Below are 24,625 nucleotides of genomic sequence, written 5' to 3' on the forward strand. Positions count from 1 at the left end.
TAAATTCATTTCACTTGCACCTTCACTCCAAATAGCTCAGAAACTAGCAGCTGAGGATAATACAAACACCAAACCCTGGTGTTTGTCTCCACCTGGTGGCTACCAGCGGCACTGACCCAGCTGTCTGGAGGCAGGGCTTGTATTTTGAAAGCAGGAGGAAGGGTCCAGCAGGATGACCCTTCACTTCCAGGTCAGACTGAAGCGCTGACGCTGCAGAGCTCAGGAGAGGCTCACTGCAGAGAGTGATCACCAGCAGGCGACTGTTCCCGTCCACAGGATCCCTGACGCTGATCACATGTACACACTTCCTCTTGCTGCCCCGGTCATCTGTCCACCAGTCTGACCAGATCTAATTCTGCTCTGAGAATCTCTGCCTGGGGTTGATTTGCAGACTGAGGAGTGCTGTGTGCTTTGCTTTGTGCTCTCAGACCTTTTGTCCTGATAAATGTCTTCTCATGTCACGTTGACAGGTGGTTGAAGCCTGTAGTGAAACATACCTCATGTCTGAAAAGGGCTTTACTTTGTACGGATGCTTTCCTTTAGTGTCTCTTACTCATTGAAACCCTCTACATGGCTGCTGTGAAAGCCCTGCTCACAGTGAAGACTGTGCACCTGAACTTTGCTTATAGCTCATTATTGTGTCCTCACTCACACCATTGAGCATAACTCACAGTCAACAGCTATACTGTTCATTAACACATTAACTCTTTATTGGCACAGAGTGCATAGCTGCCTTAAAGCACTGCTGAGCTGTCTTTTTACTCATGTCTGTATATGGAATATTGTTTGGACCCAGTGTTTCCATTTGATCATGTAAAGTCCTTTTAAATGACTGGAAAGTGATATTAAAGTCAGTCACTAACAATATGTATGTTGAATTATTTATTAAAATGCTCTAGCTATTGTTTCACTTAAATGATATGAATAATGCCAAACTTTCATTATCACAAGTTGGTCTGATAAGATCTAGACAAACAAATCAAATGGGAACCTATCAAAGTATAGGAATATGACCCAAATATCCATCAGGGCAAACAGAGAGATTAAAACAGAGTAGATGATAAAAATGAAAGTCAAATCTAAGACAAAAAAAAGGGAGGAAGGAATTTACAGATGCAGCGTGGTGGATGTTTATGCACCTCCTGCTCCAGTTTCAGTTCATATTAACAAGAGGCTGCCTCACTATACTTGTGTTGTATCTGTTGGTACATGTGCTGGTGTTCAGTTAACACAGCCAGTGACAGAGACAGGAAGTCAACGCAGAAGGGCGAAAAGGGGGGATGTGCTTCCTTTCACTTGTTTTGGTTTTAACTCTGGCAGCTGCATTTGTTGGAAGATGATACTCAGATTGAAAGAGTCATTAGAATAATAAAGAAATAGTGAATCAGTTTATTTGAAGTAAGAGCAGAATATAGTCGTGACTCTTCAGTATTTGCCTGGTGGAAAATTACAGTCTTACAGCACGTAAGCAGAAGAAGCTTACTCAAGACTCAGTCTGTGTCTCTGACGACAGCCACTGTCGGCCTCACACTCAGCTTGTTTTGATAGAGCAGTCTGAATTTAGTTTCATGTATGAATCAGCACCAGTTCATAGAACGCCGGTTTTGTCACTTTACTGGTGTAATGTCAAAGAACTGTTGACATCCAAACTGTAATATTGAAAGCAGCCTATCAGACTCACAGATCTGCCACATATCAGTCCTGTTCGTCTGTCTGTAGTTTTAATGGGGTCATGGTTGCACGTAAGCGGATTATCTAAACCTTAATAATCACTTTTTTGACTCAGACTCTTCTATTCTTATAATCACCCTGAGGTATAAGTTGTAGTGAGTTGACCGGATGGTAAAATGAAGAGGTTAAAGGCCATCCTGTTCGTCATCATCCTTTGATGTGAACTGGATTCCCACTTTTCACATTAGGATTCTCAAAGAAAAAGACACCTGCCTGTCTTATTTGTAAAATACATTTAATCCCTTTATATTTGGGCAAACCAAAGTCTACAAGAGTAGAGAGGGGTTGAGATTTAAGTGGCAGTGGCTCCTGAGCGTCAGTTACCAAATTCAAAAGGCAGCGACTTGGACAGAACCGTGAGGAACACAGCTCGCGCCCTCATCATTGGGGAACACTGGACTGATGGGTGTTGTCATATTATCTGAATGATCCGGGGGAATAAACTAGCGTATGTGTTGGAGGTCTGACTTCCTCTCAGTCAGCACTGCCACAAAATCCTCCACCCTCTCTGTCCAGACTCCTTTGACGACGTACCAGACAAAGATATCACAATACAAGGAGAGAAAAGGCATACATTTTCCTTCTACAGCCTTCACGATTTTCATTAGTACGTCAGAGCTGTAAATATTACAAGACACTTTTACTGTTTCTCAGTTTGAGTATGAGATGTTAACAAGACAAGGTTTTAGTTTGATGACAAAAGCTGTGATAAAATGTAAGGTTACACAAAATGATATGATTTAATGTGTTTGTTTATGACGCGTGAAACTTCGAGCGCTGCAGTGGTGTGCAGTTAGAGTCAGCGGCAGCTGGATCTAGTAGGAACAGACCTCCGGACTAAATACATGTCAAGACGACGCAGCGGAGTGAAAACCCCACAGGACTAAATCAACATGTTCAGTTGTCAGGTGGGAGCGTTCTGATTGGCTGAACTTCAGCAGGCGGTTAATACTGATCTATGGTCAACACTGTACATCACCGTAGAGACTGCACTGCCCGATGCTAAGACAAACATTACTGAGTGCAATCTGCCAGAGGCTTTTAAAAATGGTCTTCATGGGAGCAGACACAAAACCATGAACCCAAACCCATCAGTCCTTCAAAACATCAGAAATGTGTGAAACTGACAAATGTAATAATGTGGGAGCTGCATACGACACAGTTGGATGTTAATTACGAGATTCGACTTGTTGTGGTTTTAAGGGAGCTACATGCTGGAACTATCCCTTGGCCAGGTGCAGTGACTTCAACTAGTCTCCAGACTCCAGATGTCACTGCAAAATAGTTCCAGCTCACACTCAGTTTGACTGCACTGGTGTCCATGATGTTGTGTCTGCCTCTGCTCTGCATGTGCACACTGATACACGAGCTCAAACGGTTTCTGGAGTGCATACAGGGCCAAACCAACAGATAAGCAACATACGCAGGAGGGCAAAGAGCTTAGTGCAAACCACTGGGGGAGCTGCTGTTGTCCCGTTCCTGCCCTGCAGTGCAAACACTTATTACGTGGATGGTGACAATGAGGAAGGTTAGTAGGCTGTGAGGCTGGAGGGACAGTACAATGACACAACCGGGTCAGACGAGACAGGACTAGACTCAACCAGATAAGGCACCCCAGATTCACGACACCAAACCAAGGCTCTTTCTGCTGCTGCGCTGGCTGCAAGCTGGAGTTTCACCATGTCTTTACTCTGTGATCGAGAAAAGGTTAATCATTTCCTACAGAGCTGAGCAGCCAGGGACAGTTGGCTGATGTGTGGACGGTCAACAAGTTTGTTGGAAAGCGCCATCGACTGATACACAGATGCAACAGGAGCGTCGGTCACAGCTGGTGTCGGCCAACTTGCTTCAAGCGGAAATGTTACAGGTCATATTCAATTCAATTAAGCAAGTGGCCCCCACAATTGAGTGCACAGTGGTATGAAACATTTTAAAATCTCTTTTAGATTAATCTTCATCTTTTACTTACACATAATTGCACCACAGGGGCTTTCCAGAAGCATTTCAAACGGACTGAGGTGAATAATGACTTCAGTGCGGCAAAAGCACGAACTGTCTGGAGTAAATCATACAAAAAGATATACAGACTTGTCCTATATGAGAATGAAGGGCTTTTTTCCCCCACACTATACAAATGTTTTGAAAAAAATGTAGATGTAGGTGTTGATACAGAAGGCCGCAACTTGGCTAGACCAAACTAGCCAAAAACAAGAACTGTTATGTTGATTTTAGATAAATAAGCCAAAGTATGGTTTATAAGCACAACACTTAATATGACTTTGAGCAACTTAAATCTATTGAAGAAAATCGAGTGGAACCTGCTGTGAAAAACACTGATCTAAAATGTTTTATGCTACTGAGCACTCAGACAGTTTTGGACATGGATCATGAACAACAAGCAGCCACAGACAAATCAACAAATAACCTCGTAGAGCCTAAATGACAGACATCAGGTCACTCTGACTTTGGTTCCAGCTTCCAGCAAAAACTGTGATTCCTTCTTTAGTCAGTCCCTGCGGGCGTCACACAGCGACGAGGGTGTGAGGACAGGGAAGTGTGTTTGCGCGTGTCCACCGTGATGTGGCGTAGTGAGGCACGAGTGAAGCACTGGCGCCGGTCATACGCACCATCATCTGGTTCAGTCTAGGGCAAGACAAACAGGCAGAGAGTGCAGGAAGAATACAGGAGAAGGATCTACTGTAGTACAATATCCATGCTCAGGCAGTCATAAGACACTGTTAATATATATATTTATATACAGTTTATACATAAAACAGTGGAAAAACATCCATAAAACCAAGAATATCATAGCATGTTCATAGGCAAGAAAGCAGTAAACAACGAATGAATCACTAGAGGATTAGAGCACCAGGACTGGCAAGAGTGACTCATGTGTGACAGTGTGCTATAATATCTACATATCAGGTTAGGATAGCACGGGTTAAATATGCAGAACAGCATCTGTGACTAACAAAAATTCTTTGACAGTGTAATTAAAATGCTCAATGGAGGATGTTTTACGTTGAGCTGACTAAATCCAGCAAGCAATATATGTGACGTTTCCTGCTTATAAAAGGAAAGAGAAAGAGTGAGACAGAGACTGTAAGGTCGCCCTCCTTCGTGACGAGGAGGCTGGACGCCCGTCGCTTTAGTACACCGGGCTGTTGCGGATCCCGCAGCACAGCACCATGCTGAAGATCATCTCGAAGATCTGGGAGGATGGACACAGACAGGAGTGTTGATGTGATATACTAACACCACTACTGGAAACACTCACTAAGGCACAAACGTGTGTTCATCTGCAGCTGAAAATAGTCCCGCCCGTACACAACCTGCTCCTGTCTGAGCCACGTTGCAGAAAACCACAGAGACCAGCTGTTTGAGGATATGGCTGAGCCTTCTTAAAAGGGGAACCATATATTTTTGACCCCTTGCAGGAGCCATAGAGCTCAGTGCCACTGACAACATAGAGAGGTCAGCAAGTATTGAAGACAGACTAACACACTGCTAGTTCAATCTTCTTGTGGGGTTTGTGGACAACAATAAAGATTTAGAATAACATAACTTTAATCTAGACCAATAACTCCAAATGTCCTGTGGACAAACAGTACAAAAGCGTTTTTTTGATACCTTACACTGAGGAATATTAACATGGGAATTATTGTCCAAACACAATGAAACCGTCAACATGATGATTAAAATCAAACCCGTTGGGATCAGAAGAACAGACGAGGTGTGAATATGAGCGAGCCTTCACTGCCGTGTGCTCTGGACACATTCCAGGCGTGAAGGCTGCGGCTCAGACAGCCGCAATCATTTAATAAATATAGTTGTATATGAGCTGTCTGTTCTGCTGCAGAAACCAAGCGTGTGCCAGGCACAGTTCAAATATCTGCTGCTCACTTTCTGTTTCTGCCGTGTCTCTTCATGTAAAATGTAATGGTGGATTACACACTGATGACTGCTGCTGAGTAAGAGTCATTAACTGTACTTTAACACAGTATCCCCATGTTATGGTATGGAATAAAAGCCTTCTGTGGGCTTTTATTCAAGGAAGACATATTTAAATGATTTTCAATTATGGTATTAAAAGGTTTGATATTTGTGATGTGTAGTCTCATGTTCTCACCATAATAACTGCAACCACCAGAGCGGCGATACCGATCAGGTAAATCTTATCTGAAAACAATTCCTGGATCCTCTGATGGCAACTCTGCAAAGGCAAACAACCAAAACACAGAGTTAATACATGATCCACAACAGCAATAACATCCCGATTGCCTACTGGCAGTGGCAGCGCTGCAGCAGTGATGCCACATGCGTGCGAGTGGCAGGAGGTCAGCGAGGTATTCGTCACGCTCACACAGGCAGTGTGTGCCAGGCCTGAGAGAGAGGCCGCCGGACTGCATGCACCGGCACCGGTGACGACGGCCCGTGAGCTGTGATATATAAAACCACCCCGCACATGTCCAGGTCAAATCTGATTTTATGCATTTCTTGATTCAATCATTGCAGCGTTACACATGTCAATGGCTTTTCAGATTTTTGAGATCCCCTGCCATCAAATTCAGAATAAGAAGACATTTACAAAGATCAATGAAGCTGATGAGGTGAACATTAAATATATTGTCTTTTTACTGTTTTCAATTCAATTATCGTCAAAAAGGATTAACAAATGGTCACATTCTGTTCTACTGTTTTACACGGTATCGTTTGGAATTGGGCTTGTACATTGATCAAATGCAGCGATGCATGCAGAAGGCAGAAGCACCCTCCATGTATTCACTCGTGTCTCCACCTGCTCCGACCAGCTCCTTGGCACAGCCACACACTCAGACCACTCCATAAATGAGCGGATTAAGTACAGCTGGCACAGGGTGGATACCCTCATTCATCATTTAAATCTTCCAACGTGGCTCATGAGTGACTTTGGTGCTTTTCTAACCAGCTAATGTCCAAACCTCATTTGTTCAGTGACACACTGACTTTTAGAGGACTTTCATTTTTTTGTTTAGGTTGATAAATAAGGACTAATAATTTTGGACTTGTTTATGTTTGTTGGTCTTTTCAATCATGCAGAGTAGTAGACCCACAGGGGTTGAATATATGAATCAATCAGTTCTGTTTCAGTTAAGATTCTGCGGTAGACACATGAAGACCCTTTTTGTTAAATTTAAAAAAAAACTCAGTATACCGTGTGATTGGCTGTACAACCACACGAAATAAGGACAGCAGATGTTTGTTTGAATCAAAATCAGAGATAACAGTTCACAGTTTTGAAATGGCAAATATGGTAAATGTCAAATTTGACAGTGAACAGCTGATTTCTTTGATTTGTTGGGAGGGGAAAACTGTCTGTTTTTTGCCCTCCCAGCGTGTGGTTATACCTCCTCTTTCCAGTCAAAATGTCTCAGCTGTGACTGCCATTGTACAGTAAGTGGAGATCTCAACATTAACTTCATGAGTCTGTTGAAAATGCAACCTCTGGCTGAATGTTTAATGTCTCAAGCTGACTCATTTTAAATGTGCACTTGATGACTACATCCATGGTACTGAGTCACCAGAAGATGATGCAGGCATAGGACATGGAAATAAATAAACTGCATTGCTGCTGTATTGCAGTGTGGAGCTTGTTAACCCTCGTATCATTAGTATGATCAGGAAAAACTGAACAACAGATGAAAGTAACGGAACCTTGTTCAGCTTGTGGTTAGGTTGTATCTATTCCATCCTTCCTCTTGTATTTTTGCTGTTACAGTTTCCACTATGCTAGGACTCAATGCTATCTAATGCTTATAGTTTAGTCAGTCTTGTGACAGTAAAGGTTATCAAATAAATGAATCTCATCGAGTTGTTTCAGAACTTAAAGGGATAGTTCGGCATTTTACACATTAATCTGTATGGCATCAACATCTACAGTCTCGTGCTCTCACACTGACTTCGCCCCCAAAGTGTCCTCTGAGCCGAGATCTGGCCAGTTGTGGTCAGTGCGAAAGTAGTTCCGGTAGGTTTCCTGGGGCCAGATAAGGCACACGTTTTTCCTCTCAAAACAGCACTCATTCGAATCAGTGATTTATTTGCATAACAAAAGACGTCAACCACAAAACGTCACACCTCGTAATCGTTTGGGTCTAACTTTATCCCAATTGCGATCAATGCGCGCAGGAGCCACTATACGTGACAGGTAGCTAAGCCAGGTGTTTCATTCACAGTTTAGCGTTTGGAAAGCTAGTTACACCATGTCTGACTACAGCAGCGACGAAGAATATGATTTCAGCACACAACCAGAAGGATATCTGTATGAACCCGAATATACGGATGCAGAACTCTATCAGATGGAGGTAGAACGGGCAGAGAGAGAGAGAGAGATGGCGAGCAGAGATGTGGAACGTGAAATCGGGGCCGCAGCTGCGAGACCTCGAGTGACTGATACAAGGTGGTGTACGTGCAACAAGTGCGAAGTTATGCAGACCGAGGTTGAGTGCTACTGTTGCCATGAATGGGACCTCGTAATGCCTCGCATGCAGGACCTTTCCATTGACGAGGAGGCTGGCGCATCAGCAGCTGTCTGCATCACCAATAACAACGACTTGCCTGCAATCCTGAATGCTGGTGTCCTCGAGACTTTTTTCCACATCCCGAAAATAAACTGGAAAAAGCGCCCCAAACCTGCTGGACCCGATGGCCAGTTGTCTGCAGAGTGAGTTTTTGTCTACATGCTGTTATTTTGATGCTATTGCCTTATACCCTACAGTAGGCCTACAAGTGCTCAATTGTAGCCTACACCGAGTTGTATGTATGTAAGTAGAAGTACTCTTACAAATGTTATTACAACACCAGCAGCTTGGTATTGTAGTTGTAACAACGTGATAGTATGGGTGTTGTCAATAAAATAGTAAGATAACTTCTACTTTTTACAAAGCTGCTTGCTTCTATGGCGTTATATTGTATTAGTCTGAGCCATGCAGTAGGCCAGTGCGACCTACAGTCATCACATCCAACATTGAATGAATCTAATTATAGTTTTATACATACCATGTCATGGGTGGCACTTATAAATATAAATACATAATGTAGTGCATCCCTAAAGTAATTTATGTTCATTTCATCATCATACTTGAAGCAAAATTTACTTCTGAGCATCACTGTGTCTCAATATCAGCCTACTCATGAATGCCCTTCAATCATAAAGCAAGGCCTACCTTATGCATATTATGTCAAGAGAGCTCTAAGGGTTATGTCGCCGTGGCCCAAAGTGTACTCATAAAGGACATTTTCTCTGAGATGTATAAAAACACATAAGGATACCTATTTCACAGTAGCCTGAAATGCTGGTGCATAAATGAAGATACCTTCCTGACAAACTGCTGTGTTGTCAATTAAACAAAATGTGTTTATATACAACCATAATAACTATGCAGTTTACTCAATGTTGACACACTTCATATATCTAATGTGCATAAACTTATTTTCTGTTTGCATTTCAGACAGTACAGGCTGGTCGCCTATCGCATCATAATGGAATGGGCTCTGAAAGGACAGACGCTTGGTCCTGGCAACAGAAGAGTTCTTCCCTCCTGCGTGGTGGCGCTAATAAGAAGAACATATCCATCACCAAGTGGACAATATGCTGGTTTCAAAGAGTCAAATGATGCACTGCAATTGTTTTAGAATTTTAAAAATCAAAAGCTTTACTGTGAATTTCTTTTTGACGTGCAATTTTCTAAAAATACAAAACAAATGTAAAGACACAAATGTAAATAAACAATGTAAATAAACACACTTCTATGACAATATATGTATATACAGTCTCAGTCATCTTTCTCAGTGGCAGGTGTCTCATGAAAGCGTGATTTGTGTGCTGAAACCAATTCAGCCTTGTTTGGCTTTGGTGTTGGGGCAATGTTGGCTGGTATGATGACTGGAGGATGTATGTGGAAAGCTGGGTCTCCGAGCTTCACATTGGTGTCAAGCCGTCGTTGGATGACCTTCTCCACCAAATCTTTCGGGAACTCCTGTGTTGTTGGCTCATACAGTCTTCTTGCAACCCACTGATTTGACTGCCGTGAATGGAAGACATTATATCTCTCTTGTCCTAGGAAAAAGGAAATGGGGGGGGGGGGGGGGGGGGACACACAAGATAGGATGGTGTATGATCATTATATATGAAACTCAATATGGTAATGTGTGTCCTGTGATGCTGTGCGAATGCTATTTATGAGCTTACAAATAGGTATCTCTAAAATAGAAAGGCAAACTAAGATGTAATTCATTTGTATAACAGACAGTTATACTAAAACAGTTATATAGAGTTTTCAAAATGGTCTTGGTCTACTTTTTACTCAGATAAGTAATCAAGAAACATTATCTGTTAGCAGGCAATGTCTAGCAGCTAGACTACAGTCTGATTTCAGAAAGTGCCTGCTTCGAGTTCTCATGTCATTTTTTTGGACGGATTTCCAAATTACACGGGCAGGGTGCATCATTTGTCCCAATGTCAGAAATTCTTCTAGTAGCCTACCAAATTTTAAAATGTGACAATCTGAAAATAAAATCTGTGGAATTTTTAGCTCAAACATATGCTGGGTGCTGCCGTTATTTCTCCAGTCTAGAATCTGACAAGGGTAGCTTTATCTTCATTATGCTAGCCAACGCCGTCATGGACTTCTCGTACACGCATAGAAACCATGCACATTCCACGTAGTAATTAGTTTCTGACCATTGTAATAACAGTGTAGCCAACATATTATGTATGTGAAACATCATTGGTGACATGACACCGATAGATGAATATGTTTCACTCACTGAGATAGAATATATCTCAGTGCTTGCACTCGCATAGCCCGCGGTGCATCACCAGAAGACTATACACGGATGCTATAGAAAATATGTGGTACAATTTTGTTTACCTGGGGTGCAGGTACAGCAGTGCTCTTCAAAATACGTCTCTTTGTCTGTCCTTCTGGAAGTCGTCCTCGCTGAAGTGGTCACTGCACACGCGAAGCTTTCTCATCTTCGGTAGTTGGGTGAGCTCCACGTTCAAGCCCAGAGAAAAGTAGCCAAAGTCTCCTCAAAGCTACATTCGTCAAAGGGAATCGGTGGAATGTTTGAGGAGACCCACTCTCATCTTTGTTGGTACAGCCTGGATAGGCACAAGTGCGCACCATGTCTCTATCTCGTTTTTCCAAATAAAGAATAGCCGGTGGACTTCTTCTCTCTCTCCTTCTCCTAGCTCTAAAACTAGCTCGTTTGCGTTGCGTCGTCTGCACTCTGTAAACACCATCGAACACTGACGAGAGATCAGTTGGCTCGCACACAACGGTTAGCACTGACAGCGCGCATTGATCGCAATTGGGATAAAGTTAGACCCAAACGATAACGAGGTGTGACGTTTTGTGGTTGACGTCTTTTGTTATGCAAATAAATCACTGATTCGAATGAGTGCTGTTTTGAGAGGAAAAACGTGTGCCTTATCTGGCCCCAGGAAACCTACCGGAACTACTTTCGCACTGACCACAACTGGCCAGATCTCGGCTCAGAGGACACTTTGGGGGCGAAGTCAGTGTGAGAGCACGAGACTGTAGATGTTGATGCCATACAGATTAATGTGTAAAATGCCGAACTATCCCTTTAACTGCCATTAATACAAGAATGGTGGTAAAATCAGTACAGACAGCAGCAATGCTATAACTGTGTAATAGTATTCAGCAGAATAACCTGTTTTGAGATATGAGCTATTCATAGCCCTCAATCTAAATATGTTCCAGGCTACTTTCGTGTTGGTGAAGCATCTTGTCTTCTCATTTTTAACCTTGCTAGCAGTTTCACTCTGGGGATGATTTCTTGCCAAACAAATTCTTTTAAAATGACATTATCCTGAGTCTCAGCTGCACTTTGAATTCAGTGTTCATTACATATGAATATGCTAAGTCAGCGTGTTGATTATGAAGCAGCACCTGCTAACCACTGTCACTGTGACCATGCTCGTGTTTTTACTTCAAAGAATGGCTGTGCCTTTGTACCAGCCTATGTACAGTATCAACATTATTATTTTGTCAACCTTAGTTTATGACTCACTATAAATCAACCCACATTTTCACCTGATTTCTTTGGAGTAAAGAGCAGTGCTTCTTTTAAAGGCATTGGCGGGATACACTGGAAAACATCAGTTCTAGAAAACTGAACACAGACAATCCTGGCAATGCTGCAGGCTCAGACTGGGCTGAGGTCATTTCAGTAATGTGAATGTGCTGCCAAGAAATCAAGTTAAGGCCCCTGTGCAGCACAAGTCTGAATACAGATAACTTGCCCTGCATATCTTTGGACTGAGATTTTGCACTTAAGCAGCTGACTTATGTATCAAACCCTGAATACAGCCCAGCAATTCTCCATAAGCCAAATTTTGCTGGAAGTATATACTCCATTCATTTTCCGATCACATCAGTGTTTCTGAACCTTCTCCAGCACCTGATCCCACAGACCTCTTTCACAGCAGACTACTTGACTTTGATCAAACAGTCTGACATTATGGGGAACATTTAAATATCAGCTTTCTTGCTGATAGTCACATGAGAAGGCTGATATCACTCTCACGCCAGGGGTACACTCATGATTGAACACCCTGCTACGCTGTTCACCACAAAGTTGGAAGTGGTCGACAGCGCATGAGGCGTACGTGGAGCTGCTCGGCCATGAAAACCCAATCTACGAAACTCCCAACACACAGTGGTGCCCATGTTGCTTCCAGAGGCGGCCGAGAACTGACTAGTGAGTGATGCAACGTATGATTGTTACGTGCTCAGTTCAGCACTGGTTGGTCCCACTCTGAGTCTGCCTGGTCTTCCACTTTCTGGCTGAGCTGTCGTTGCTCACGCTTGACACTTCTACTTCACAATGACAGCACTTACAGATGAAGTATATAAGATGTGGCAAAGATGGAAGCCAATAATAGTGCCATGTGTCAAGTCACTGAACTCATTATGACCCATTCTGAATTCTAAATGTTTGCCTACAGCGATTTCATTGCTATGTGCTGAATTTTATGCAAAATTTTATTTATGTTAGCAAAAGGTGTGGCTGAAACACCTGAATGAGCAGACTTGGTAGACATATGTTTACACTTCGAACAGAGCAAGGCTAGCTGTTTCTCCCTGCTTCAATAACCTACTTTACGCTAAGCTAGGCTAATCGCCTGTAGCTCCAACTCTGTACCTATCTGACACAAATAAGAGTGGCATCAAATCTCCTCATCTCGCAAATGATCATTAAATAATGAGAAAGTTTAACACGGTCTGTTTTACCTTGAATATTTGCTGTTTATGCATGAAGCTGTTGAGATGAATGATTGCACTTACAACTGTAGTCCCAGAGGTGGGGCAGAGGTCGGTCAGGCCGAGTGTGTCTGTAAAGTGTGTCAGAAAACTGGTCCCCTGGCCTTTACCACAGCAGCTCAGCTGAAACACACACACAAAAAAACACAGTGATTGTCTGTGTCCTCTACACAGCACTTCAGTAACTTTCAAATGTTCACCGCTACACATAAATACGTTCACTGAGAGGTTTGAAAGGATTCAGATTGAATAAGTGGAAAATGGATTTAGATCGGATAGAATGCAAAAAACCAAAGAATGAGTAGACTCTGATGTTAAGTGGTGCATTCATGAAGCACAATGCATCCCCGTTCTTTGAATGCTACCGACCAAGACACAGCACAAGTTTACGCCGCTGTGATCGTGCATGGGGACCATCGTCAAAGACAAAAAAAATTTAGTCTGATCCTGGCACCACGGTAATGTTTGATCAATGAACCATTGTCTTTTGTGGTGGGGGGTGTATTTTAACCTCATATATACATTTAATAACTTTTCTGAATATAGATGATATATTCCATAATGTGTGTTCATACCGTCTCATGGAAGACCTTGAGCACGGAGGCAGCAGCCTTTTTCTTGTTCTGGTCAGTGAGGCTTTGTGCTATGGCCTTGTCGTACACAGAGTCATAGTAGTTAATCATCTCCCTCGACACCTAGAACAGGAACAAAGAGGTTTCGATGGGTTCAGCATCAAACTTAAAGCTGACTCTGGTTACCTGTGTTCAAGTGTATGAGTCAGTTTGAAGCGTTAGTAAGAGAGCAAAGGGTAAAATCACAAATCATTCAAACTTATATTAGCAACAAACTTCATTTCACCTATATATCAAAAGCACCAAATAATAAAACAAGACATTGGACATCTAGTGAGGGAACCTGTAAGTGTTAAGAGGCAATTCAGGCATAATATATCAGAAAGTCTGAAAACAGCATTAACAAACGTGAGTCCTGACATTTCTGGCTGGAGACTTGTTTCAGATCTTTCTTTAAGGACCTGTAGAGGTGTTTACTGTACTTTTGGACTCAGTGTTGCATGACTATTTTAACCTGTAGTGTATGTTTGCAGTCTTACAGTGTCTCTGTGCATGAAGCCCCAGATTCCAGCGGCAACTTCGCAGGCAAACAAGATGACCAGGCAGGCGAAGAACTGCAGGACAGAAGAGAAGCATCAGATAAGTGGTCCATTTAGGATTTAGCTCTCGGAGGTTTTAACTTAACTGTGACAAAAAATGACACAAAATAAAGTTAAAGGTGCCTGGTGGAGTTTTCTTGTAAACAACAAAAGTTATGTTGTGGCACTGTATATATCCTGAAGTGTTGAGAGTTTATTTCCTTCCTCATAAAACATTTGCAAAGACGATTTTCAAAGTATTGTAAATCTCTTGTTTATATCCATGTTTACGTCCACGTGTCTTCTTCTTCCCTGCCTTTGCTGGCACACACTGCAGCATACCTTGGCGTGTTACCGCCATCTGTTGATCAGTGCAATGTGTGACACCAGTGTGTGGACTATATCGGAGGACACGCTCATTGAAAAACAGCTGCGTAGTGCTCCTAGAGGTCGAAAACTCCACAGGGAACTGTTAGATGGAACTGTGACTCACAGTTCCCAGTAGACACTGGGACTCCTGGATGGCGCCATAGCATCCAAGGAAACCAACCACCATCATCACCGCGCCGACTGCAATCAGGATGTGGACACCTGGACAGACAGACAGACAGACAGTATGGCCTCATTTAATATCCATGGCAACACGTACATTGACAGGTAGAAATAAGAGGGCTGACAGGAGTGCTGCAGGGACATCTAGCATACTTGATCATCATGCTTTCATCTGCTTCAGAGAGACAAACAAGTTAATGTAAACACTTCCAAGAATTACTACAAGAATGGAAACCACTAAAAGACTTTAAAACCATTGTGGTTTTGAAGCTTTGCAAGTGTCCTCCACCCCACTCTAATCCCTCCATGCATGCAGTAACATCTGATGGACAGCAGAAGGCACAATCTTGCTTTTATGCCAGTAGAATAAAGTGAGTCATGTTCCAGTTATGTTCTCAGGAAGTTGTTTGGTGTTTTCTTATACAAAGTGGCCGCCTCATAGTTCAACACATCATTTTTCATCCACGACATTAAACAGGCTGTTTTCGCTCTCCTCGGACACACTTTCAGTAGGAGCTTCCACGTGTTTCCTGTGTTATGCTGTCGGATGCTTGCAGGTTAATGTTTGACTTTATGGAGGACGGCGGGGGTGCAGCATGGAAAGAAAGACGTGTGTGTGTGTATGTGCTCGACTGTCTTTTCAGAAACGGCCATTTCTCAGCTTTGCCTCTTGCTCTTAGTTCTGTTAATCTCAGGAGGTGAGTGGTTGTAAACCCCAGCTGTGCATTAGCATTTTTAGTCTAACAACTGAGAAAGGGAAGGAAAAATAAAAGTTCAGGTCAAAGGTCTGATACAGGCTAAAAGCTGAGTGGAAACAGAAACTCAGCAAAGCAGAAGTAAAGAATTTCACACAAAGCATTATTATTTCTGCAACTGTTCAGCATTGATTGTATGGGAAGCCTGTGAGAAAAGCGGCACTTTAATCAACAAAATATGACTTCTTGTTATTCCTGTAGAATAATCTGCTGTTCCTGCACATTTTAGTCCAATACATAGAAAATTACTGTGCAATACTGTGTTTAGACTGTTAAATGTCTTTCCTTACACTAGTTTAGTTTCCATTAAGTGCAGTAAACATGAAAATGAGGTTAAGATGAAAGAGATGAAAGGTTTGGAAATATGAGATAGAAGTGATCCTTGAACAATATCCCAGCAACAGACAAAAACTATGAAGCCCCGAAGCGTTCAATATTACAGAAACAAGTAGTTATAAAATAGTCACATGAATAAATAGTTTAAAATACACAAATTAAATAACAATGACGTAAACATCTGCATCTGTTATCGCACCATTCTTTTATTATTGCAATGGTTATTTTATTTCATTTCACTTTATGACCCTTTTCAAAAGTCAAATTTCACATTTCATTTCATGTCAGAGTTTCTCTTAAAACATGTAAATATGTCAGTATGTAAAGCAAGCTGAGGCCCCACCTTTTCAAATGTTGGCAACACTTGAACAAGTCCACCTTTTTTCTGTTTTTGTAAAACAACTGATCAAAGACATGAGGCTACAGTGAGTAAAAGGTGACAGGAGAAACTGTTTGTGTTTCAAAAATGCTATTTGGTTTCACATGATCATTGATTTCATTTAGTGTTTTTTATTTAATTAATAGTGAACACTTTAGGGATCCATAAATAAAAAAAAATGTCTAACATATAACAAAATCATTTTTGGGCATACGTCATGGGTAGAAATATTTAAAAATTGAAGTATAAATATTGATGGCAGTGGGCACCAGTGGGCTAGGAGTGCAGCTCTCTGTGTTCAGCCCCAGCATCATTACTCCTGCTTGTCTGCTCAGACATAATTCGATTCTGGACCACTAACGATTCTGGTCCCATACCTCGTATATCCCATCCCCCACGTCTTTCTGCCCACAGAGCCTCAGCCACTCTCACACACCAACGCTAATTTATAAATCGATATCCTGGAGACTGCCCAAGTGCTCCTTCCATCTCTTATATTGTGGTCCTCCCCTCTGACACGTCTTTTCCTGTCTGTCTTGATTTAATCTACTCATGGATCTTCTGTCATTATGCTCCATGTCTGCTTCATCTCATCAGGCCTTCTGCATCTCCCTTGTATAGTCTGAAGAGGAGCTCATGGATTACGTGACTCTCAACATTGCAGCATTGGCATGACATGTGCCTAGATCATCTCATTTCAAGGCTACAAATGAATAGGCCACCCAAATAAAGAGATAATAAGCAGTAAGAAATGGTTCCCAACAGAATTAAATTTTTTAAAAATCTAGTATTAAATTTGGTCCTTAAGGTGACAGTCAGGTTGTATGCTTTAACCAAAATGGTTATCTTGGATGGTTGATCAGTGTCTCAATTTCCTGCTCGCTCTCAGAAATCAACAACTACAAGCACTTTGTGCAGAGACAAAGGCAAGTGAATGCAACATCATAGCCTTAGAGGAGAGATAAGTGCAAAGGTGAACACCTTGCTGTTCGAACAGCTATGCAGATAACACTCTTGCTATCATACAACCTAATCTGTCTGGAGTTTACCCCGACCTGCATGGGCATTTTGTGAGGGGAGTCTACAGCCATGTTAGCGGCTCTGTGAGGCTTTACTTCGGCAGAGTGCATTCAGCTAACCTGCTGTTGTTTAGTAACATTTAAAATGTTCACCATCTTAGTTTAGCGTGTTTAGCCAACATCTGCTAAATAGCACTAAACACAAAGCACTGCTAAGGCTGACAGGAATGTCATCTGTGTTGCAGGTATTTGGTCAGGGCATCAACTATCTTATTAAAATGTACAACTATGTATGCAATATATAATATACAATGTCTAACACACCAAAACTGAATTGGAATGTCTTGTGAAAAATGCTTTTTGTAGAGCTTTTAAACACAGACCTCATTTGAAGGTGGAGTTGTCAAGATATAATTCAAATCTAAAACCTATTGTCTTTAATAAGGTTGATCAAAATTTAGGAAAACCTATTTATCTTTTATAATGAACACAAACAGAAAGTAACTGCTTCCACCTATGTTGTTGAAATTCAGCCTATTGTGTTGGTCCATCCGCTCACTGCTGCAAATAACATATAGTACAGGTGATATTTCCCTGAGATAATCATGCTAATCCAACAGCGTACCTCCAAACATTTTATCCAGATGCATTTCTGGTGAAGTCATCCAACTATTGTTTATTATACAATGCAAGCCTTCCTTTCTGCTGCTTCCTGTTCCCTGTTATATTTTGGTAGTTTATTATTCATACTCCAGTCCAGCCATGGAAGGACATCAACCTTTAACATGGAATTTCATGAAAATCTTCTCAACCCGCAGACAGCGTGTCAACACGGTAGACAAAACTATAAACGCTACAAAAATCGTTGCGCAGCTGTTTGCAGAGCTGTGATACTCTCACTGTACGCTACCTGCCTGCCAACAAATGGCTGACAGCATAGCCAGTAACTCGTGGCTGTCTAGTAGCTAAAGCCAGTTTCTACAGATCAACCTTTAAGACAGCAGCTAGCATAAAAGGAGAGTGAATTCTGGACTAACATGGTGACAAGGTTTTCTGCTGCCCTAGTGGCCAAAGAGAAAACCAAAAACAGAACAGTGAGACATGAGTTTTGTAGCAGCCGTATTTAACGTTCTGCTATGTAATGCTCCCTCAGGAAACTACCGATGTCTGACTCTCTCAAATGCAACACAATGACTGTACACTAAGGCTTTAGAGATCAGTATCGTCTCCAGGCACATGAGTGTATTCCTCTTCCATCAAAATGTTTGGTTTTTGCTCATCAATAATTCCAGCCGTGGTTTGTTTTGTTCTCAATCAATACCTTACACCATAACAAGGGTGCTTCCTTTTTTCCACAGACAGTTATGACAGGCCTAGCTGTAGTCCACGACGTGAATCTGTGATTTAATGTTGGAAGTTAGAGTCCGGTTTGAAGAGCAGCATGTGGATCATGGGCAGAACTGAACATGGACATGTAAGGTTTCAATCTCTTCCTGGACGAGCCCATTTCATTCCAAACTATTTGAGAGCTCTGAGAGGGAACATGTCTGTCTGACTCTAATTCTGTTTTTGCGAGCTGCTACTGTAACCCATAGGATATGTATAAAACCCCTGTCGGTCTGGTACAGCTATGGGACTGACAAAAAAACCCAGTGTGTCACATTGGGTTCACTCTTCTGGGAATCACCTTCATTGTCCCAGTACCGTGGCAACAGCCTTCTGAATAAGTGAATGATTATGTGAGTGGGTCAAGTAGTTCAAGTAATAACTTCCTGAAGCTCCAGTAGCCTTAGTCATTTACTGGATGTGAAAGGTAACTATGAAAAAGGCCATCAGATGTGTTTTAATTTCGTTGTGCTTGGATTAGCCACTCTCTGCCTATTAACGTTATGTTCTCTATGGTCACATGTTAGGCCGGAGTAACTGTCGAAGCATTAGGTCTCATCTGCAACATGAAGAACCATAACCATTGAGTAGCTTTAATCCAGCCTGCTGTACTGTACAACCCAAAATCAAATCAAATGATACTCATTGATCTTCCATCATTAACTCCAGAAGTATTTATCAGCTTTAATTCTAATTTGTAGTTATCACAGTTATAGAACTTATGATCACAAGCTCCAGTCTTGTGACTTATTTAAAATTAGAAAATTAGATGACTGGATTTCATGAATCAATGTCCTAATGTGAGGACAGCACACTGGGCCTACTACGGCAAGCATCGTAGGCCAAAGCTGAAGCAAGGAGTCGTCTGTCTACCGTAAGACTCCCGCTGAAATACAAAGAGCAAAAAATAAATTCAATCTAACAATTTGTTGGAAAAATGCAGCCCACGTGCCTAATCTAAAATGTGCTGTGTAATGTGCCAGTTTGGGGAACATTTCTTTTTTCAGTTTACAGTTCATTAAGTTAACGAAGAAGTTTACATTAAAACATGAGCACACTTTGAACTGAATTATTAGCCGCACTTCAGTTAATTGCTGTTTGAAGGTTTGAAGTTGGGATAGTTTAGAGAACAGACTTCAGATATATGAAGTGATCCATTAACTGAATAACTCGCTGTCTGATTCTACAGATGCTAATTCTGTAGAGAGGCGAGAGGCAGGTCGCCATTGGGTAATTGTGTCTGTGAGCGAGTAGGGTGAGAGAAAGGAGAGAAGCAGATGTAGGGCTCCATACTGAAAAGTTCCTGGCAGCAGGGGATGAAGACAGAAGGGGAGGGGAGGAAAAAAAAGGGCAGACAGAGATAGAGGGAGGGAGGGCAGGACTAGGGGAAAAATAAGGGTAAGTGAGACAGTGAACACTAACCACAACCAGATGGGGAAGTAAAGGGGAGCGACAGTGGAAAGAAACCGAGGGGAGTGAAGGAGAGGAAAACTTTCACAGAGGAGGGAGGAAGAGGGGTGGGGCTGGTGAGGAGGAGGGGACGGGAGGGCCAGTGAGGAATTTTTTCCTATACCGACTGGGCTTTTTCTCCCCTCCTCGGAATGAGAGGGAGGCTTTATGTAATGGGGAGGATGCAATCATCGAGCCTGTTCAAGAGAAAGTCCCTGAGTAGTTCCTCTCTGGCCAATGAGGCTTTTTCATTGAACAACCGCAGCTATGCTGCCTCAGAGGACGACAAAAGCAATCTTCCAAACACCCCCATTTTTTTCTGAAGCTGTAGTGTAGATGTAGACGGGAGAATTTCGCACATTTACTTTGTACCAACCCTGTCATCTTCCCTTTCATCTCCTTTCACCCTCTTCTTTCTCATGAGGCAGATGACGCAGGTTGTTCACTCAGACAAGAGGAACTGACGGGGATAATGTGAACATTGATGCTTGTTGCAGAGTTGGAGTGGTGACAGTGACTAACTTCATGTGGGAGTGCAAGCTTTTCACCGAGTCATATGATGAGCTGTGCGTCCTCTTTTAGACCCGGTCACAAGTTGCTGTTGATCTAGGAGATGCGGGGCTGTCCCACTTCATCGTAGCATATTTCACACCAGTTGGATATTCTCACGTCCAGGTTGCTGAGGGTCAGCTCTGTACGACCCGTCCTGTCCCGTATGTGTGAGCGCATGAAACGATGCTGGATACTGTCAATTAGAGCTCGAGTGAAGCAAAGAGGCCAAACACTCCGACACCTCAAATGTGAGGATTTGCTTTTTAGCGGCTTTCCTCTCTTTTCTATTATGGAAGGTTTTCTTTTGTTTTGAACCACTGGTTGCACAAAAGAAACAATCTTGACACTGGGATCTAAGGATGGGGGAAATCGTTCCACTTAAGTATCATGAATCTTAATTTTTACTATTCCCAATCAATTCTTTGAACTCTCACCCTCTTTCCTAAAGCTTGGGACCTGTACCAGAGGTCTGGGGGTTTGAGGGTTCACACAGTATCTTAGCTGTTTGTAGGACTGCACTCTTCTGAACAGAGACCTCAGATGTGGTAACTGGAATCTGCTGGAACGACTCTTCTGGTTTGGGGGTCACAGCCCCTCACACTCCTGTTTCCACTTACTTCTCGATCTTCTCATGCTCTCTCTTTTCTGATGTTACTGTCAGCTGCCAACTCTATCATAACTGCCGTCTTCCGCTCCTTCTCAGCCACCACTGAGCCTGGTTGGTCGGCCAGCAGCTGCTTGTTGGTCTGGAACTTGAAGCCCCACAGGATCTTAGCTCTGTTGTTCTCAACCACCTTTGGTGGTGTTTCCCATTTGGACTTGGGGGCGTCTAATCCATACTTGGCACAGATGTCCCTGTAACTATCTCAGCTACTTGGATATCTGCCGATGATACCTTCCATGGAGGGGCTTGGTCTTCCACAATATTTTCTCTTCCTCCTCATCACCCTCTGTCTTCTGCTGCCTGAGGCCTCTCTTACCAGTTCATTTTTTTTTTTTTGGGGGGGGGCATCTTCTGGATGTATTCATGGATGCTCCTTGTTTCATCCTGGATTGTGACTCTGACAATCACCAATCCTGGTCCTCCCTCTTTTTATTGCTCATAGAGTCTCAGGGTGCTGGACTTTGTGTGGATCTATCTCCCCCTGTGGCCATCTCACTATTCCAGCTGTGTATCTGATGACTGGTAGGGTTTACATGTTGATGGCTTGGGTCTTACTCCTACCATTGAGCTGGCTTCTCAGCAATTGTCTTACCCTCTGGAGGTATTAGGCTGTGGCTGACAGCTGGCTTTAGCGGAAGTTGGGATCCTACTACCATTTTGCATTTGAACAATAAAATACAACAGATGTTTGCTTTTGGCCCATGGCTCTCCATTAAGTTTCAGTTTTCACCCAGACAGATGATGATGCAGTCAGAACTGGACAAAAGGCCACGGCGAAGCCCATGAGGCCGCAAGTCACATTCATTCTTTTCATTTGTTTTTCAGTTGCATTATATTTCAGTTCAAGGAAACCCACAGGAAAAAGACAAGCTTTTCTTAAATGTTCAATAAATGCACAAATAACTGGGATCTCATTACTGACTAAAATAATCGTGACTATGATTTTGCCCTAGGTTGCACTGGTTTTTGCCCAAATCACTCTAATAATCTACCTCAAGAGTCTGTAAGAGTTTGAAAACAGAACCACATCACATGCTTTCAGCTGAGCAGACACGGTAACATTAGCAGCTACAATTCTACGTTGCTATCATGTAGCCTGTATGCATGTACTGTAAGTAGTGTATTTAATTTAATCCCTAAATGATTTGTACCAAAAAACATTTAAACCAAAAAAAAAAAAAAATCCAACAACCCCTTAAAACTTTCTAGGCACAGGAGGTTTATAACTATTAATTAGGTCCGCTATTAATTAGGTCTTACAAAAGTCACCTTTTATCCTTAACTTATTAATAATGAATACCACATTCATCTTAATCGATAGGGCCTTTGACCAAAGGACATCCACTTACTCTGGCCCTTAATAGTTAATGTAGATCTATCATTATATCACTTCACAGTCACTGTAGCATCAAGGAAACATCACTGTGATGCTGCATATGATAACAGTAAAGGAAAGGTATGTCAATACTGTTTAAGATATGACCATAGCGTTCTAATAACACATTTGATTCTTGTATTCTGTACTTCTTTAAGGTAGCTTTCATCAATGAAGTCTCTCCATTGAGGAATATAGTGTAGCAGGTAAACCTGCTTGAACTCAGTTTATTTCATGGGGTGTTTCGTTATGGTCATCCAATAACACGGCAAGATATATTAAATGTAAACTTGTATTTTGAAATTCAGGCCAATGCCAGATCTTGAGCAAAATGAGAGAGAATCATCAAAATAAGACGTAACGATAAGGGGAGCAGTTCCATTTGACCAAATCATCTTGTAACAGTTAAATCCAGTTAGCTCAACAGATGAGATACATACTGATGTAGAAGGTGCTGGGGGCGTGGTCTCCATCAAATTCGAGGTCCAGCAGGTTGCTGGTCTTGGGGTCATGCCTCAACCACAGGGCCACACCCAGGATTACACCTCCTGCAAGCTGCAACATACAACACATGTAGTTCCTTCAGTGCAGTTCATTTTATTCTGTATATTGCACTACATTGTGCTGGTTACATTACATACAGGATCACATTTTGAGATATATGCTCATTTACTTTCTTTCTGAAAGTTACATAAGCTACCGCCAGCAGCTGGCTCTTCACTACATAAAACCTGAGTGACATTTAGGGCATACAGCAGAGGTGGTATTTGGTACAGCAAATGCCACACATTTAATGAGTGAGCCTAAAACCATAGCTTGCCATTGAATATTAGAAGACCCAGCATAACGGATGCCATTAATTACTTGTTAGGCCTTTATGGTAATTCATGCAGCATCAAAGGGAAAGCAGTCAGAAGTTAAAAGCAAACGGGCTATTCAACTGCGATTAGTTTAGGATGTGCAATCAAACATATCACTGTACTGCTAAATTAAATTAGTTTGAGGTTCAATATTCACCAGCTCAAATAACATCAGTTATTCTCATAACAGTGCTCCAGCTCTGCCTCTCTGCACTGTAGTTTTGCAGAATGAGTAGAACGCACAGGAAATGATGCAATGTGAACATTTCGCATTGACACACTTCTTCCTGATAGGTATATGGGGTTAGAGGGGAGTTGGAGGAGGTGGTTAGCTTAGCATGAAGAATGGAGGGGGGCTCTCAACAATGTTAAAACACCCACCCACCAACACCTCTAAAGCAGACATAATGAACACTGCACGTTTTTTCTGCAATCTGTATGGCTCCCGGCTGTAGCGCCGTACTTCACGCACAAACATTAAAGTGGGGGGCAGCCGTGGCCTAGAGGTTGGAGAAGCGGCTTGTGACCAGAGGGTCGCCAGTTCGATTCCCCCCACCGGACTGACAGAGAAACTTGGGTATGGTGGAGTATTCACCCCCCCCCCCTCCATCAGCCGGCTGATGTGCCCTTGAGCAAGGCACTTAACCCCCCAATATGATCCCTGGCCGCCTGATGCAGCAGCCCACTGATCATATTATTATAGTGTTAAAAAGCTGTTTCCCTCTGTCCCAGTGTTTATGCTAAGCTAAGTTAGCTGGCTGCTGCTGGTAGCTTCATATTTACCATACAGACATGAGAGTTGTACCAGCCCTCTCACCTAACTCTCTACAAGACAGAGACTGAAAGTATTTCCCAACATATCGAACTATTCCTTCAAGTAACAGACGTGTTATATAGTACGGACATTTTAAAGCATTAAAGCATCCCAAGACTCAACGTCTGAAAGAACCTTTGTTCAGTTTCTCTTCCTACTTCCTCCTCTAACCAACTTCCTGGGGGAAACTCCAAACATACTGCAATGACCACCTTTGTTGAAACTGAAATGTATTGTTCTTTGAGGTGGTTTACGTTGGCTTAAGCCTTCCTG

At 42.3% G+C, this 24,625-nt stretch overlaps 2 protein-coding genes across 2 annotated transcripts in view; one reads left to right on the top strand and one right to left on the bottom strand.

Annotated features, from left to right (window-relative positions):
- Window positions 1–1,947: 1,947 nt before the first annotated feature.
- The window catches only part of LOC121605313 (CD81 protein-like), a 30,304-nt gene continuing 7,626 nt past the window's right edge, over window positions 1,948–24,625 (bottom strand). Inside the window, exons 2-8 of the mRNA XM_041935186.1 lie at window positions 23,119–23,233; window positions 14,705–14,802; window positions 14,173–14,247; window positions 13,637–13,756; window positions 13,086–13,184; window positions 5,861–5,944; window positions 1,948–4,942 (exon numbers count right to left, since the gene is read on the bottom strand). Of these exons, the coding sequence (XP_041791120.1) occupies window positions 4,880–4,942; window positions 5,861–5,944; window positions 13,086–13,184; window positions 13,637–13,756; window positions 14,173–14,247; window positions 14,705–14,802; window positions 23,119–23,233 (654 nt within the window). The 3' untranslated portion in view covers window positions 1,948–4,879. The remainder of the gene's footprint in view (window positions 4,943–5,860; window positions 5,945–13,085; window positions 13,185–13,636; window positions 13,757–14,172; window positions 14,248–14,704; window positions 14,803–23,118; window positions 23,234–24,625) is intronic.
- LOC121605322 lies at window positions 7,924–9,441 on the top strand. Its single transcript, XM_041935196.1, has 2 exons — window positions 7,924–8,431; window positions 9,219–9,441. The coding sequence occupies exons 1-2, from the start codon at window positions 7,971–7,973 to the stop codon at window positions 9,400–9,402; spliced, it is 645 nt and encodes a 214-aa protein (XP_041791130.1). The 5' UTR covers window positions 7,924–7,970; the 3' UTR covers window positions 9,403–9,441.

The sequence above is a fragment of the Chelmon rostratus genome, chromosome 1, assembly GCF_017976325.1.
Source record: "Chelmon rostratus isolate fCheRos1 chromosome 1, fCheRos1.pri, whole genome shotgun sequence".
Taxonomy (NCBI): Eukaryota; Metazoa; Chordata; class Actinopteri; order Chaetodontiformes; family Chaetodontidae; genus Chelmon; species Chelmon rostratus.

Bases quoted from the DNA above. Each gene is read 5' to 3' on its own strand.
- LOC121605322 (XM_041935196.1), top strand. From the start codon at position 7,971: ATGTCTGACTACAGCAGCGACGAAGAATATGATTTCAGCACACAACCA. The intron at 8,432-9,218 runs GTGAGTTTTTGT...TTTGCATTTCAG, and splicing joins GATGGCCAGTTGTCTGCAGA to ACAGTACAGGCTGGTCGCCT.